This window comes from Podarcis erhardii (genome assembly GCF_964252035.2).
Source record: "Podarcis erhardii genome assembly, chromosome: Z".
Classification (NCBI taxonomy): Eukaryota; Metazoa; Chordata; class Lepidosauria; order Squamata; family Lacertidae; genus Podarcis; species Podarcis erhardii.
Window position 1 is genome coordinate 37,299,127 of NC_138504.1, and position 18,366 is coordinate 37,317,492.

General features: G+C 43.0%; 1 protein-coding gene across 3 annotated transcripts in view; it reads left to right on the forward strand.

Moving 5' to 3' along the window:
* The window catches only part of MED27 (mediator complex subunit 27), a 165,398-nt gene extending 147,436 nt beyond the window's left edge, over nucleotides 1-17,962 (forward strand). For all 3 annotated transcript variants that reach the window (XM_081847187.1, XM_081847188.1, XM_081847189.1), the window contains 2 exons: nucleotides 9,835-9,912; nucleotides 14,259-17,962. In XM_081847187.1, the coding sequence (XP_081703313.1) occupies nucleotides 9,835-9,912; nucleotides 14,259-14,393 (213 nt within the window). In that variant the 3' untranslated portion in view covers nucleotides 14,394-17,962. The remainder of the gene's footprint in view (nucleotides 1-9,834; nucleotides 9,913-14,258) is intronic.
* Nucleotides 17,963-18,366: the final 404 nt, after the last annotated feature.

An 18,366-nucleotide genomic window follows, 5' to 3' on the forward strand; every position in this document is an offset into this window, starting at 1 on the left:
GGAGCTCATCAGCCCACATTCACCCCAAAGTCTCTCAAGAGGGTCCACTGGAGGCAGCTTTTGAGGGGTTCCTCCCCAGACTCAGGATCTCCAGGGCTGGTGATGGAAGACCAGGGGTGCCAACTTGAATAAAATATTGGGGGGGGGAGGCAGGTAAGCTCCACCCCACATAATCAATCGCATGATGTGGCACGCACACACCATATGAATGGCAATGCCCATTAACTTAGGGGGCGGTCCCCTCAAATACTTTGTTGTAGGTGCAAAAGCCCCTTTGCCCTAGGAGTTGGCTCCTATGTGGAGGACCCTGCTCCCCCAAGTGTATGGTCAGCCAGAGGTCTGGTTCATCCTTTGAGGAGTTGGTGTCTGGATTGGACTGGGCAGGGAAGCCACATAAATATTTCCTTGACTGCAGGTGTGTGTGTACGGTTTCTACCCATCTGTGTGCTATCCTTCTTAAGCATTCTCACTCCCAATAGCAATGCCATGTTTCCAGTGACTCCTTTATGTGGTAGCCCCTTGGAATATTACAACATTGATTTCCTTTGAATGGCAGGTTTTTCAGAGCCAGACTGTTTTTTACTCTCTCTTCAGTGGCAATAAAGCAGCATCTGGAGCTTGCAGAGCTACCTGCTCAATGTAGCTGCCAACATGTTAATTTCTTAGACAGCCACAGCACGGCCCTTTTGGGTTAAAGAGCAAAGGCCTCAGTCCTTCCCAATCCAGCCCTGTCATGTGGAGCTTAATTCGTCTTGACTTCTTTGTTTGCAAACTCTGCCTGTGTCAGCAAGACTTGTGCCTTCCCCTGATTAGTAGGATCCCCGAGTGTGTTTAATTTGATAGGGGAAGAGTGTTCCCAGAGGGCCCATTACAACTAAAATGTACAGGTATTTACAGAGGTTCCCCTGGAGATTTTCTTGAACTCCCTTTCTGGGGTGAATGAGCTTTTATGGCCATCCAGCGAACCAGCAGGGTGAGTCTCAGAGAATAGAGCTTAAAAATACAGGGAGGAATCTCTGAAAGGGCAGAAACACAAAGAGCCAAGGAAAGGTTGGCACATCTCCACATTTTTCTGACATTTTAAACTCTGCAGGTGCAGAGACAGCGCCGATCTTTAACCTTTTTATTAGCTCCTCGCACATCTCCAGCTAGTAAGGAAAAGTAAGAGCTTTTTTATTTTCTTTTTATCATCATCATTGAGGGTCTTTGTTCCCACCCTTTTTCCAAAGGCAGATTGTGAATTTTGCGGTATAAAAGCAAAACCCTAGAAGAACATCACATTCTCATTGTTATATCTATTTTGTTAAAATAAATTTTAAAATAGGTATATATTTTTTAAAATGTGTTTCTGCCCACCCCCACCCCCCATTTCTCTAGCTGCTAGCCCTTTGGTGTCTGGCCATGGTTTGGAGGTTGCTTGAAGGAATGCTTCTCCCCATAGGAGCCTACCAGTTGCTTCAGTTTGAGAGGGGAGGGCCCTGCTTAGAGTCTATTCATCAAGAAAAGCTTAATCTAATACAGTCATACCTTGGGTTGAAGTAGCTTCGGGATAAGTATTTTCGGGTTGTTCGCTGTGGCGGCCCAGAAGTAACGGAGCACATTACTTCCGGCTTCCACCGCTCGCGCATGCGCAGACGGGGCGAATCACAACCCGCAGGGACGCGGGTTGCGTTCGCTTCTGGATGCAAACAGGGCTCCGGAACGGATCCCGTTTGCATCCAGTGGTACCACTGTAGGACCAGAACAATTTGTAGAAGACCCTCCTCAGTGATGGCCACAGAGTACCGTGTTCTGGTGAAAATCAGGAGGAAAGTATAAGTTTCCTGTTTCTTTGAATATTTTCATCAGTAAATTATATCTTTATTCTGTTTTCTATTTTTACTCACCACTTTTGAATTACAGAAGAAAAATAGTATATGAACACGAGAATAATGATTGAGAAGAAATTGGTCAGGCCATAAGACTGAGAGAGGGTGAGAGCTTAGCAGATAAGATGGGATCTCTGGAGTGGAAGTAAATGGTATGCTGGTTAGAGTGTTGGACTAGGACCTGGGAGACCAGGGTTCAAATCCCCACTCAGACATGTAGCTTTATGGGTGATCTTGAGCCACTCATCGTCTCTCAGCCTTCCTATTGCACAAGGCTGGTTGTCGGGATGCTATGGGTTTGGGAAGAGAGAGAGAGATAGGGGTGTTACCCTGAGCTTCTTGGAAAATAAGGCTGATGTTTCATTTATTTGTTTGCTTTTATCTGTTTTTATGGCACCCTTCAGCAAAGCTACCAGGGCAGTATACAAAGAAATAGTAGAACCTTTTCTTTTCTTTTCTTTTCTACAATGAAATACAAAAATACAGACAAAACAGACCAGGAGCATAGAAATTCAACAGAAGAAGTAAAACCTAACCAGCCACAATCAGCTGCAGCAGCATCTTTGCTTAAAACGCAGCATGGTTGGCACTAGGCAAACCTTCTTGGAAAAGGGAAATAGTTTTAAGGGTGCTTCAGTGCATAGTCAGAGGCTGCAGTCAACCACTTCCCTTCAGGTTTACACACAGCAGCTGCTGGGTGCTATATGAATCACCCCTAGAAACAACATGGGAGGCAGCCCCCATTCTGCATGGTGGGATCAACACAAGTCCAGACATGCTTTGCACGAATGAGAATAAACTTCTTACATCTTTCTCAACAACAGAGGGCTAAACATTGGATTATATAGAAAAACCATGCATTTAAATATAACCATTATTGTGTGTGGGTGTTTTGTTTGAGGAGGAGACCCAACAGTACATCATAGAATCTTTGCAAACTCCCTTATTTTTCATAATAACATAATTTATTAATTATTGTTTCCCTTCCCATCCCAAGAACTTGGGAGCAGGCTGTGAATATAGTTTTAAAAATAAAGAAAAAGAATCAGGTAACATCATAATCAATAATTGTTTCCCAACCCAAGAACTTGGGATTGGTAACAATTGTTTGTTTGTTTCTATTTCAGTGTATGTATATTCATTAAAACCCACTGACTCCAATCCCGTCCACCAAAACACAGTTTAAATGAAGAATTTTCACACTGCTTCCAGAATACACCTAGCCTTGAGACTGGGCCAGGTCTCAATGTGACAGGAATCTCAAAGTAGAGGGGCTGCCGCCACAAGCCACCCTGGACCCCCTATGATCCTGGCCTGGTTTTGCATCTAGGTTGTCTCTCTAAAGTTTGCAGTCCTAAAGTATTGTTTTCCTCCAGTACAAGGGCACATAAGTATTGTAATATATGAAGATGTATTCCTGTCATTAATCTCTGTGAATAGGTGTGTGGAATGAATGCATGTATGAGTCAAGTACAGAATATTGACAGTATCTGCTCAAGGACAGGTGATGGGCAGCTCCAGGGTCAGCCTATTGAATTGGTATCCTGCATGGCTGAATTGTGAAATTGCAACAACTGGATTTTTTAAAATTTTCAAAGGTTGTTAACCAAAAGGTTGGTGGTTCAGGCCCATCCAGGGATGTCTGAGGGCAGAATTCATGCGTTGCAAGGCCCCATCCAGCTCTTCAATTCTGTGATTCTAATTTTTATTGATTGCAGCCAGTGGTCATTACAATATAAACATAAAACACATACAGTAAGCCCACAACTTGCACTCAGTTTATTTACACGTTCACAACTTTACACAGGGAGTGTGTGGGGAGTAAATAAATGAAGATGATGAGCCAGGGAAACCCTCCACTCTCTATTTATTTAATTATTTCCCATATCCTTACACCCAGTGAATTTTTCTCACTTACCAGGGTCTGGGAAGGTTGCAGAAGGGAAGCTCTCAGAGCTCTCTCACAATCTTCCCAGACCCCAGTTAGCAGCACTTCAGCACCACACAGGGGGGGAAGTTCTGGGGGTTCCTGACTTTGCATGATCTTGCGTTTACCCATGAATCCCCACAACTGAACCCACTGTATATGTAAAACATAGGGTAGCAGTCATTGGCCCAGTAAGACAGGGACAAATACTAAGAATACAAATAGACAGGTTTCAAAACATTCATTTAATTTAGTTTGGTGATTCTAAATTTAACTCAGAGCAGTGAACCGGATAGTAATCATAGGCATCAAATAAATAATATATGTGTGTGTGTGTTAAATTTTATGTCAGGTTGTTTTTAATGTTTAATTTTATCTGTATTTTTAAAATGAAAATTATATAATGTTTTATGTAAACAGAGTACTAGTTGCTTGTACTCTTTTTGCTTAAGCAGTATCTAAATGTTATTAAATAGGCATCGACTTGATACACACACGTGGTGGCAGTAGTCTCTGCAATCAGTTAGGTATTTCCTACGCTATCATGATTTTGGAATTTTATGAAACATGTATGCTTCTGAAATCTATTTCCAGCAAAGGAATGGAGACAAGCATGAACATCACACCATTTAAGAATCCCAGCTTAGTACTGTGTAAACCAGGAATCTTGGTGTACAAGAAGCAATGCTTACATGTTAAACAAAACATTATTCCACTATCAAATAAAGTCAATCCTTTTTAATCAGCCTATCACTGTAAATACCTTGCAGGAAAAACCCCTGCACCTGACCTTCTAAAGCTTCTAAAACCTGCAGTTTTCAGCCAATTGTGTCAAAAAGAGCAAAGGTAATAGCCATTTATTTATTTCCCCATGATAGCCCATGGAGCAGCACAAAACTTCAGTTCTTCTGAATTGCAGTTCTGATTTGGACATGAGGCAGGCAGCTTCCAAAATATTCCAAGCTGAATTGATCCAGGTTCCAAAGTGCCAGACTCAGTTCCAAATGGATTCTTGTGCGTTATGGATCTCTTAAAGGAGTTTTCTGCTTCCCAGAACTGCAGTAACCCAAAATGTTCATCTTTTCAGCTCTCCTTCTCAGTAAAACTTAAATCCAAGGAAGAAGAAGTTTGGCTTAGATGGCAAAATAATGTTTAAAATGAACAGCAATTGTGGGACTATGCTAATAAGTGAAAGCGAGAAGTATTGCAGGATGTCAGTCATATAACATCACAGATAAATGTTGGAGAGGAGAATGAAACCTTCCCATGGGACATATATACTAATGAAACCTTTGAAGTCTGGTTATTTTTTATCCTTTTGTCAGAGAAAATGTGTATTTGAAAGTTTTAATTTGAGGAGCACTAGTGTGAAGTTCCTACTCTAAGTCAGGTTGGGTTTTTTCCTCATCACTTTGCAGCACTCAACATCACACTGTTTGGTGCTACTTCTGTGGGGTTCAGGGTGTTCCCACCCCTTCCTCCTCTTTCTGTTTGGAGCCCACTTTGATCTGTGTTCGAAATGCTTTCTCTCTCCCCCCCCCGCCCCCATTTGCTTCTGGTACCAATCACCTGCTTTTTCATTGAGAAAACATTATTAGTATTCCAGCAGTGCTGGGATGGCTTTTATCTCCCAGCGGAATCTCATTAGCTCTGCATTACAATAGGAACAGCATATGTCTGCTATGCCCAAGTAGCCAGTCAGTTTGAATTTGTTAATGGCAACACTTTATTTTTCCCCACAGCAAAGTTTTCCCCACATCTTCAATGCTAATAATACCCCCAAAAAGCAACTTTGTTGTGGAAGCGTTAAAAAGAAAAAAGAAAACACCACAAAATCAATTCGTTGGAGGTTGAAATGTAGCAGAAGGAGAGCTGTTGCTAACGGTTTGCTTTTATGTGTGCCTGTTACGTAACTAGGAATCTAAGCATGCTGCGTGAAGGGGAAAACTAGGGCATGATAGATAGCTTGCAAGTTAGAATGGGAATAAGCTAATTACTGGCAGTTGGAAGAAAGACAGTGTGCAATTATACTGTGGCTTTTTAAGACTTTTTATTGTGCGTGTCTGAATATACCAGCTTTTCTCAACCTGGTGCCCTTCAGGTGCTTTGAACTACAACTCCATCGTCTGGATCCATCCAAAGCACCTGGAGGGCACCAGGTTGTGGAAAGGCTAGCATACATGTTAGAGGTAGTATACATTTTGTGGGTGAGGTGGGTCTTGTTGATCTCATCTAACTTCTATAGCAAGGGAGGGAAACTTATGTAGGAAATGCTAAATCAGGAACTGAGCACAAGAGCCCTCTCCCTTCCCAGAGTTTCCAGAAACCGGTATTCAGAAGGATTACTGCTTCCATCCATGGAGGCAGAGCATAGCCATCATTTCTACTGGCCACTAATGGCCTTCTCCATTGATTTGTCTAATACTTTTTTTTAAGGTGCTCTAGGTTGGTGGCCATCATTGCTTCCTGTAGGAGTGAGTTCCATAGTTTTAACTATGCACTCTGTGACTATGTCCTTTCTTTTATCTGTCCTGAATCTTCTATAGTTCAGCTTTATTGGGTGTCCACAAGTTCTAGTATTGTGAGAGAGGGAGAAAAACTTTTCTCTACCCACTTTCTCCATGCCATGCATAATTTTATCAATTTGTTATGCAAGTTTCGTCCCAGTAAAACCATTAGGAGGGGGAATTGTCCAAGCCCAGTGGGTGGCTACCTCACCACCTCTGTTTCTTTAAGATATCCATACCTCAGCTTTTGGGGTATAACCCTGACAAGGCAGTCACAACAATGAATAAATACAATACATTCTGGCATTGCAAACCTGCTCTCCCTCCTCTCCTATTTGCTTTGAGAGATTGGCAGTGACTTGCACCTATCCCTGCATGGCATCAAGTCCATCCTGATCGAGGCCATAAGTGCTGTAGTGCAGTAGCAGTCGGTCATCCAAGATACTCCCGCCTCCCTTGCTAGCATATAGAGGAGTAGATTACACATCAAAGTAGAGACAGAAATCGCCTTTGCCACAGCATGATCACAGCATGGAGGAGAGACATAGCTTAGCGGTAGAATATCTGCTGTGCGTGCAGAAGGTCCCAGGTTCAATCCCCATTGGCATCTCCAGGTATGGCTGTGAACGTCCCCTGCCTGAAACCTTGGAGAGCTGCTCCCAGTCAATATCAGTATAGGCAGTACTAAGTAGACCAGTGGTCTGATCAGTACAATGCAGCTTCCCTTTTAAATATATATGCATATATATATATATATATATATATGCTTTTTATTAGTTTTCTTGCTTAACAAACACACCCAAGAAATTAACAAAAATGATAAAATAATAACAACAAAAATAAAACATACATCCATAAATCCATACGTTCTTACAAAAGAACTTATGCGGCCATGTTCTTAATTCCCAATTCCTTATCTTCCCTAATAGACTTCCGTCTTCCTCAAAGCGGATCTGTCTTATCAGTTTAATAAACTGCTTCTAAGGCAGCTTCCCATGTTCCTTTTGTTTCTGGAAGAGGCCAAAGACCAGTGAGAAACAAAGCCCTCCTGGTGCAGTGAGTCAGGGCTTTTCTAAATACAGGAAAATAAAAAGGATAGGGAAATAATGGGACAAAGAAGATGCGTGTAGCAAAAGGAGGACCCAGTGATGAGTCCCAGCTTTGTGATGTAAAGGAACAAGGATCCACCCAGCCTCCTCAAAAGTCTGGGATTATTGGGACTCCCGGGATACTCAAGAGCTGTCCTTCCCACCTCAATAGGGAAAAGACTCCTTCCTTTCCATTATGTGCATCTTGGCTTAGTTTTCTAAGACAAGAGGCAGAAACAAGATGCTTTTCTAAGACAAGCCTTTGGCCCTCCAGATGTTGGCTGAACTACAGCTCCCATTATCCCTAGCCATTGACCCTGCTGAGCTTGATGGGCATTGTAGTCCAGCAACATATTTAACCTACGCCAATATATGATAGTGCCTCTTCCTAGTCTGTAAGGCAGATTGAGGTGTGTGTGTGTGTGTGTGTGTGTGTGTGTGTAAATCCATTGCTCTGGACTCTATTGCAGCTGGTCTCATTAACAACTGGCATGCAACTGCCAACCTGCAACAGTGTCTCTCATGTCAGCTTGCAAGCAAAGTATTTTTTGAAGGAAATTACATGTCAACCAACTGAAACACCAGGCTACTGGTTTCCTCCTCCTGTTCTCTTGTCGCATTACATGGGCCAACAAGGATATCAACTTCATACCTTTGGCTCGTGTGTGTGTGTTTTAAGCAACAGCAATTGCTGGGTTTTTTTAAAGAAACAGCAGCAATTCAGGGGGTTGTGGAGTGTAGGGAATGTGACTGAAGAGAACTTGCAAAAGCTGTAATTGTGGCAGAGCTGAGGATTTTCCTCTGTGGTGCTTTTTCCCGCTGCTTGTTAGTGATTCCACAAAGCGGCGCTGGGCTTCATTCATGGAGCCACAGCCAAGAGGGAATTAATCCCCTCTTCATTGCTGTCATAGCCTAAAACACAAAACCCTTGATGTAGCTGCTTTCTCAATATGCCATCGTGTGCTGCTTTCCCCTTAGTACTACTTAATTGTGCTAACAACAATGTTGGAATCTCTCTGGTACTCCTAATTTTAGGAACTTCGTTGGGGGTTTTTTAAATAAAAAAACTGAGTCATTAGTCCTGGGGACACAGATAGTTACATAGATTTTATGCCATGAGCTAGGTTAGGAGTGCATCTTTTTGAGCTTCCTTTCCTTTTTGTTTTTAAAATCGCAGCTGTGTATGAAAGTTTAAGAGCATTTGCTTTGCATGCAAAAAGTCCCAAGTTCCATCTCCAGCCTCTTAAGTTGGACTGGAAAAGACCCCTGTCTAGAAAACCAGTGCCTGTTAGTGCAGACCAGGGATGAGGCAGCTGTGGTCCTCCCAGGTGTTGTTTGGATTACAACTCGCATCTTCCCAGGTCATTGGCCATGGTGACTGAGGCTGATGGGAGGTTCCCCTTCCCTCTTGTAGATGGTGCTGAAATAGATGGACCAAAGAGCAGGCTTTGTATAAGGCAGGTTGCTAGGTAACATTGGTTGATGCTGAAATGCCCAAGCCTCCCTGTTCATTTTGTATCTGAGCTGCTGTAGCTTAGTGGGTAATAGTTTAAGCTGTGAACTTCCCATATTGCTTTCCTTATCCCAATCCCACCTCCACATCTGTAACATGGGAATGATAATACTAGCTTATTGTATTGGGTTGGGTGGTTCTGAATGATTGCTGACCTTTTACATGAAGTGCTTCATGTATTTGAAATTTGCTTGTTTCTGAAAATTGTTGTTTTCCCATGGCTTCTAGAGAGCATTCTACACCCAGGGATGGCACCTTCCTCTGATCTGGATTAGCCAGGATCCATACCAATCTCATTCTCTACAGAGGAAGGGGCCATCCCACCCTCCAGGCCAGCCCTACCTATGACTGGAGGTATCTTGGTAATCCAAAAGAGCACAGTTGATGTCACTATTTTTTGGTGGTGGAGAGGGGTTGCTTCTGTTGTCCCCTTGTGTATTTTGCCTTCTGTGTTTTTGATGTGCCTTGGTTCTCCGTTCATTGTTGCTTTCTAGTCTGTGTTACCTTTGATCATGTAGATATTTGTGTTCAAGGGGGTAGGGTTTCCCAATTCCCCCTTCCAGCTGCAACCCCACATGCTACATCATCCTAAGTCTTTCTAGAAAATCCAGTGAACCTCAAGAATGACTTTTTGTGGGGGGGGACCACTAGCTGAAGCAGTACGGTGGGGCACAGGAAAGCCCAATACTGTGAACATTTATTATTCATTAATATTTTGAAATATTATTCCCTGTCCCACCACCTAGCTATTTGACACCAAAATACTTTGGATACCTGAAGTCATGCTTTACTTCATTGTGACCGCTTCTGTTAGACAAGTCAAGAGAAGGGCCAAGTGGAAGATACATGGAAGGAGTTGTACGTTGTCAAAACATCACTGACAAGTCTTCCTCTCTCCCTCCCTCCCTCTCCCCTTTCTTGTCACCTCCAGGTAACTGATCATGCTACTACTGCCTTACTGCATTACCAGCTGCCTCAAATGCCAGATGTGGTGGTCAGGTCATTTATGGTAAGTTTGATACAAACTCTCTCAACTGGCATAACTTTGCAGTGTAGTTAATACAGTGGTGCCTCGCAAGACGAAATTAATCCGTTCTGCGAGTCTCTTCGTCTTGCGGTTTTTTCGTCTTGTGAAGCACGGCTATTAGCGGCTTAGCGGCTATTAGCGGCTTAGCGGCTATTAGCGGCTTAGCGGCTATTAACGGCTTAGCGGCTTTAAGAAAAAGGAAACAAACTCGCAAGAACTCGCAAGACGTTTTGTCTTGTGAAGCAAGCCCATAGGGAAATTCATCTTGCGAAGCACCTCAAAAAACGGAAAACTCTTTCATCTAGCGAGTTTTTCATCTTGCGAGGCATTTGTCTTGCGGGGCACCACTGTAATGTCATGTGGGGTTTTTATGCAAGTCTTGAAAGGCTGTTTTGGTCAAGGCAAGAGTCTGTATTACAAAAGGGAAGCAGCATTGACTGTTGGTCATCCCCACCCTAGGACACTGTTGGAAGATTTTGGAAATCTGGACAGGAAGCATACTGGAAACTACAGCCATTGGTGTTTACCAGAGCATGTCTGAAAGTGTATTGGTGCAGCTGTTCAACAATATAATGGGGAGAGAAAACAAGGAGCACAAGCTAATCCTGGCTAGAGCAATTACAGAATGATGCCTTTTGCTCTTCAAAAAGTTCTAGTGTATCTGCTGAAGAATCCTACCCTGGATCATGTGTTTTACAACAGCTGTCATCTCATTGTATTAATTTACAAGGTCCTTAACAACTTGGGTCCATGATACCTCAGAGACCACCTGAACCTTTATATCCCATGTAATCACTGAGGTATTTGGAAGAGCCACTGTTAGTGGTCCCGCATGGCTCGGATGCACCTTTCATATACACCAGGAGCCAGGCATTCAGTATTGTGAGCCCAAGTCTGTGGAACTCCCTCCCACTTGAGATTAGCAGGCCCCTTTCCTGCTGAACTTCATACACTTGACAAAGGTTTAGTTATTCCAGCTGTGTTTATAGTTTTAACTCACTTTTAGTCTTATTGTCTTGGGTTCCTGTACACCCTCTTAAGAGACCACTGTGATTAAGTGGTACACAAGATGTTGAAATAAATTAGTAACAACATATAATAAATGGCAAAACTCACTGAGCATCTGACTAGCTAAGCCCCATGTGAATGATGTGCCTTCCTCTGTGTGCCTTCCTTTGAAGCGTCCATTAACTGCCAGTGCACTTTTGACGAGCAGCAGCCAATCATGGCAACTCAGTTCTCCCGCTGCAGCATGCACCTGAAAATTAATGCGCAGAAACTGTGTGGGACACATTTGTCTGAGCCATAAGGTTTGCTGTATTGATTCACTAAAGCAGTTCTGATAACTTTTAACAAATCAACGTCAGGATGTTCACCCCAAGTGCCAATAGCAGTAGGCACTTCGCATATCAGGTGTGCAATCCAGTTGACAGGATGTGGTGAAGTCTTAATTGTCCAGACAAGAATGAAGGACTTCCTTTTTAACCTTCTTTTCCTTCCAGCAAATGTTTTAAGCACACAGTTTGACCTGATTTTCCTTTTTTTTTTTTAAAAAAAAAAAAAGAATTTCAATATGGTTAAATAATGATAACCAAGTCCAATGAAGCCGGTGTAATCAGCAATTGCCTTGTGCCCTTGTGTTCACTACTGGCCCTGTCCTGACTTCTGCAGCCAGAGAAGGCCTTAAAGAAAGTTATTGATAGGCCACTATATACAAACCGAGAGAGAGAGAGAGAGAGAGAGCGCGCGCGTGAGTGCACGTTGGATGAAGAGAGAAGGATTCGTTTCAATAAATGGAGCCAGCCCCTTCTTCAGAGAACAGTTTTCTCTTATTGACATAATTCAATACGATTTCAGATGACAAGATTCATGAGCATCCTTCATAGCACAAATCTGTCTGTCTTGGAGGCTTTCTTTCTTCTTCTATAGCTGCATGTCTCCTTGAGCTTCAAATTAAGTTATATAACGTTGCTTCTTACTTAGGGCCATGGGGATGACCTACTTCGGGGGCAAAACCTTCCCCTGGAAACACCTTGCTCAGCATTTGATTTCCTTTGCCCTCCTCCTTCCCCACCTAGCTTGCTGTCTCCTAAGGCCTGAGGGCAGAAAGTGTAGTTTTAAAAATACAGTCTAACCATTTTTTTTTTTAAAAGCAGCTGAAGTAGAAAATGTTACTGCCTCCTTGACCTTGACCGTCCAACTTAAGACCAGGCTGGGTGGAGGAAGAGCACATCCTGTGCAAGTAGAAGAGAGGGTGGGGACTGGCTCTGTTGTTACTGTTTTCGTAGAGGAGATATTTTGCATGCTTTTAATATTTACTGTTATAAACATTTTCTTGTTAGCAAACATTTGCATGATGAGTGTGGCACTCCTTGCCTGAAGAAGTAGAAGGAAAATAAACATTGCATAATTTAATTTGCTGAAATGTTTGGGATTTTTTTTTCACACATGGCAGGCGGTTCTCATTAAACAAATGCTCCATCCTTGTCTAATGGAGAGCTGATTTAGAGATCTGCTGGCCAGATGTCTAGGGAATAGATGGAAAATCTGTGACATTTTGGACGCTGCTGGACTTCCACCTTCCCTGACCCTGAAGCCAATGGGAATTGGGTTCTACATCTAGAAGGCCCCAGGCCTCCCCATGTTGGGTTTGCGGGACGAGGCTGTATTGCTGCAGAGTGTCAGGTCTCCCATAATGGTGTCCCAGACTGAAATACAGGAAGCTGCTGAGTCACACCATTGGTCTGTCTAGTTCAGTAATGTCTATACTGACTGGCGGGGTCTCTCCAAGCCCTACCTGGAGATGCCATTGAGTACTGAATCTGGGACATTCTCCATGCAAAGCAGATGATCTAATACCAAGCTATGGCCTTTCCCTATATACTCTGCAATCTAGAATATATTATTTGTATGAATAAAAGTTTATTTTTAACAATCTCTTGGCTTTTGTTTTTGTCTGTCCCTTCAAGGAGCCACTGTATGTATCTTCATTTTCCATAAGTAGATGCAACTAAAATTCAGTCTGCCCACCTGCAAGTAGGCATTTGGGGTCAATATAGTAAAAAGTATCTCTGTAGAGATAAGGCTATGAACCCGATGCTTTGCATACAGAAGGGCCTTTGTTATCTAGCATAACCAGCTGAGAGTGCAGAAAATACTCCTGCCTGAAACATAGGGGGTGGGGGCGCAGCTGCCAGTTTTTGTTGGCCAATCTTCCTACCCTGGTGCTGTTGGACTCCAATTCCCATCAGCCCTGGCCAGTATAACCAATGCTCAGGGATGATGGGAGTTGTAGTCAAACAACATTTGGAAGGCTGCACGTTCCCTGTGACAATAGTGAAACATACAGACCAATAATGTGATTCAGCGTTAGGCAGCTTCATGTGTTTCTGTTCCCATCTCTGCCCTGGGAGTTGCAGAAACTGGTGTGCTTTTTATCACTGCAGCTAAAATGGACCTGATCATATTTATTTATTAAATTTATTATATCCTGCTTTTCCTCCCTAAGGAGCCCAGGGTGGCAAATACATGAGTGATAAACAGTTTAATCATCTAAAAACATCTCCAGTACAGAAACAGACTGCGAAATACCTCTATTTAAAATGGTTGTTGAAAGAGGATGGTTTTCATTAGGCGCCAAAGACAACAGAGATGGCATATATCATATTATATATTTTCCCAACATAAGCAGCGCTGCCAAACAGACCTGCCCTAAAATTGGCAACTCTTTCTGCTTTCCTAGATTCCTGCCTAGTCATGGCCTTCTTTTTGAACAAGATTTAAATCAATGTTGGCCATGAACAAAATATATCTGCATATATTCTTGCTGAGACTTAAGGCACATGTTTGAAAGGATAGCTGTGAAACTGGTTTTCGAAATGTTTCTGTATGATTTCACATTTGTGAAGCATGTGGCTCTTGGATAGATGACGTTTGGATGCAAGAGGCAGACTCTAGCATCTCATAATGAAAAGGTCACTTTTTATGAGCTGAATGGTCAAACTGAATTTGATTTTGGTCTAGCTGCAAGGAAGTCCAGGCTGTCCATGGTGACCCTTTAGTTACAAATACCTGCTTGTCACTGCAGGAATTTCTGTTTATGTTGTTACTTATTGAGAGAGGACAGGCATTCCAATAAAGTATACTATCAGCTATACTGTGACCTTGTGGGTTTTTGGTATACTTCCTTCTAAAGTCTGCCTCTCTCTGGGCTCAAGCCAAGATACATTTCCCATCCTCTGCATCATTGGTCTTGACAGAAGTGATGACATTGGGAGTGTCCGTATTAAGTTTCCTCCCTTCTTTCTTTTTCTTTCCGACTTTTTAAGACCTGGTTAAGAAGTTACATAAAGCTGTTCCAGGCTCCATGCCAGCGCTGCGGAAGGTTTCTGCAAGATGGTCTACCACCCACATGGCGGGACTTTCGGACACTGGAGGCGTTCCATGACACCTGTAGGCAGTAGCACAACCTGGAGGCTGACAGAAGTCTGTGGAGGAAACAGACTCAGAAGTTGGGTCCCAAGAAACACCTCTTTACTGTTTTTCCAAATATCTGTGTGGACAACTTGCAACTTAATTTGTACAAATTCAGCTTTATGCACTTGGCTGCGAGGGGGAATGTAAAAATAAACACAGGGTAGGTGTAGGGGGCTGGAGGAGTCGGCAGTCTCACCCATCATTACACTCATCTTAGAGGAGCATTTAGAGGTGCAGAGAGAGAGAGAGAATAATGGCCTTTGTAGTGGCCTAAATTATTGGCAAATAATTTAGAATTTTGATTTCCTGTCTCATATTTATTTTTGCTTCAGATACAGCAGACTTTTTGTTATTTGTTGAATTTCTATCGTTTCCGATCTATGACATGTAACTTTAAATTTGTTTCCTAATTTTTATAGAACCAGTTGGTTTATGGTGCTGTTCTAATTTTTTCAATGCAATATGTAAAGATGTTGCTGTTTGTTTATGTTGTTTACATATCTTATTCTTTCCTGCCATACTGCTGCTTTCATAGAACCACACATCATTTATTCTGGTAAATCTATATCTGCAATAGGTTCAAAATGTTCTGAGATGGTTGTGGAGATGGCTTCAACAGCTAATTGGCTGGTTAGTAATGTAGTGTCAAAATGCCATGATTGTGTGGTTTCATGCATGTTTAAAATAGGAATACTAGACTAGACTGGAGAAGGATCAGGTCACCAGGAAGGTGCCGATTTTTGCTTCTTGAATTTAAGTGAAGTGGAGATAAGTATATAATCAGTTCCAACCTCCTGCCCCCCATGCCTTTGTGAGTAGGAACCAGAATCCTTTTCTTTCTCCTTCCGCTGTTCTTGTGAGAAGCGCAGGCTTTAAACAGAGCCTCCCCTCCTGCCTCAGTAGAGCCTCTGACCCCAGTCCCAGAAAGCTCTGCTTCTCCTTCGCTCTGGTCCAGCCAGCCGCTTTTAATGACTGATGTTTTAATGTATTTTTAATCTTTTATTGGAAGCCTCCCAGAGTGGCTGGGGAAACCCAGCCAGATGGGCGGGGAAGAAATAAATTATTATTATTATATTATTATTAAACCACTGTACATCAATCAAATCATATTTCTTAAATTTTAAAAGAAAATTAGTTTTTGATTTTGTTTTCTTAACAGTTATTCATAATGGTGTAGATCTGTCCCAATCAGGATCAGCAGCCCAGTTCAGGTCTCTAACTAGGATTGATTAATCCACCTTCTGCAAAATTTTGAAACTGTTTTAAGTATGTATGTATTTGGGGCATACATAGAAGCTAATGTGAAAGTTAGAGGATCTGCATTCCCTTTAAGAAAAATAAAACAGTGCTCTGTTTCTCTTTTAATTTGTTTGCAGAAAAAGGGAAAAGATTTTGAAATAAAATCTGAAATCCATCTTTTCTTAATTTGGTTGCCTAACCATTAGAATTCAGGATAAAAACTTTTACAGGTTCAGACATATAAAAATATGTACCTGAAAATGAGATACATTCTGCATCACTACGTAAATAAATATCAAAATTAAACATATAGTAAAAAGATTACCTAACTCCAAATGACAAGCTCATAAATATCGCTTCCAGTATACTTGTGTCCCATCAAGGTTCCAAACATGCTAGAAATTAAAAACAGAGAACATTAACAATGAACAATACATAAATTAAAGCAGAATTCCATCATAATCATAGAATTCTGTAACACTTATTATAAGTTATTACTTATTATAAGTTAAGCCCCCTTTTCTCTGACAGTTTTCATAAATTAGTTTGTAATGAAAATTTTGTCAAGACAATGTCATGAGAAAATGCTGCAATTTTTTTGGTTTAGTAACCAGCGTGCAATAAGCTCTTTTTGTGTTAGAACAGACATGTCTCATGGGTCAGTTGCAATCGACCGGTCGATCATGGGATGGATTTTGGTCAATCGCACCATGGCTCATAGGAATTGAAAGAGACAATGCCAGACGGGAGGGCAGCACGCAGGGAAGGAGCCCATGCCACCCTTGTCGCCTCCGCCCGCTGCCCTCTGCCTTGGCCGCTGAGCGCCCTAACGTTTGCTTGACTGCGGCTGGAGTGCCTCCACAGGCGGCATGGCCGGTCAAGGCTTGGCTTAGCTGGGCTTGCTCACTGCCGCAGCAGGTGCTCTGGCTGGCGCTGGCGCTGCCTCCACCTGCACGCGGCCACCTCAGGCACCTCCTTCCTGCTCCAGGTGCTACTGATTTTCCATGCCTGCGAGCAGGTGCTTCGGTGCTCCCTTCTCCACTCCGCTGCTCTCTCCACGCCCCGCTCCGGCTGCCGGCTTTGCCTAATGCCCATCCAGCTGGCCGGCCCAAGAAAGGCACAAGGCACCTGCCTCTGCCCTCAGAAAGCCACAGCCCCGGGCAGGGAGGTGGGGGGCGGCAATGAGGCGTGCAGACTCCGCACGGAGGGAGGGAGTTGTGGGAAGGGCGGTGCACAGAGAGAAACAACAATGCCCCTCCTCCCTCTCCCCCCCCCTTGCTGATTCTCGTGGAAAGAAAAGGCCAGGTCCCCCACCCCTCCGCTCTCCCACCTAGTTCCTCTGGAACTGATCTAAATCTTTAATTCTGGTGTCTCCCCCTATTTCCCCGATCATCCACACAGTCAGATCATCCACACAGTCAGATATCATAGAGTTTGGATTTTTTTCTTGAGTTTTTCACACCCAGTTCCATAGTTTCGTTTCAATTATTTCTATTGTTTGTGTCTTCTGGATAATTTTTCTAGTTGATTTTAATAGTGTCAAAGGCTTTTTGCCACTCTGCAAGTAAGGCAGTATGTAGATTTTGTATTTTGACATTAATGCCTCCACACTGTTGGAGAAGCAACATCTCCTAGTATAGGTTTCCTTCGCTTGGCAGCCATTTTGTGTACAGTGGTACCTCGGGTTACATACACTTCAGGTTACATACGCTTCAGGTTACACACTCCGCTAACCCTGAAATAGTGCTTCAGGTTAAGAACTTTGCTTCAGGATAAGAACAGAAATCGGGCTCCAGCGGCGCGGCAGCAGCAGGAGGCTCCATTAGCTTAAGTGGTGCTTCAGGTTAAGAACAGTTTCAGGTTAAGAACAGTTTCAGGTTTAGAACAGACCTCCGGAACGAATTAAGTACTTAACCCGAGGTACCACTGTACTTCATTCCCACTCTGTTTTTATTTCTAAGATTGTAACAAGCCAGAAAATGAAGACTCACAGTTCTGGGGGATGTTGTTTGCTGCTTCCTTTTGCAAGATCAAATATATCTTTAGAAATATTTAAAGTTTAGTTTAATCCATTGAAATCAGTTGTAAAGACTTTGTAGGGTCAGAGCTGTTCCTTCAAGGTGCTTTTTGGCTCATGTATGACCTGCCATGATGATACTGTTTGTGGTCATCATCTAAAGATTTGAGCTTTCAGGACTGAAACTTTGGCATCAATCACTGTCATCATGATTTCCAGATGCCTGCACAGATGGACTGTGTAGGTTTTGTCAATAAATTACTCATATTTTTATGTGAATTAAAGTTGGCTTTCAACTTCTGTTTTGGCTTCTGTTTTCCTTTTTGCCTATTGCCCTCTTCGAAGAGGGTCATGGCAGGGGTGCCAACTCATGCAGGCTGAGCCCTTGGGGGACAGTGTTTTTTGGGATGGGGCCCGGCCCCTCCAATGTCCAAAAAAATCAGGGGGCAGATGAGGTTGACCATGGAGCCGATAACGGCACAGCTTCAGTGGCTGGCTCCTCATCCTCCTCCTGCCACAGAGGAGAAGGAGGATCAAAGCAACCCCCCACCAGTGGCGGCAGCAGGGGGAGGAGGATGTGCTGACCAGGGGGGCAGCAGATCCATCCTCCAAAGAATGCCTTGCCAGCTGCCACTGCCATGGTATGCTCCTTGGAGAGCGGATCTGCTACCTCCTCAGCAGCCCATGCCATCTCTACAGCAGCC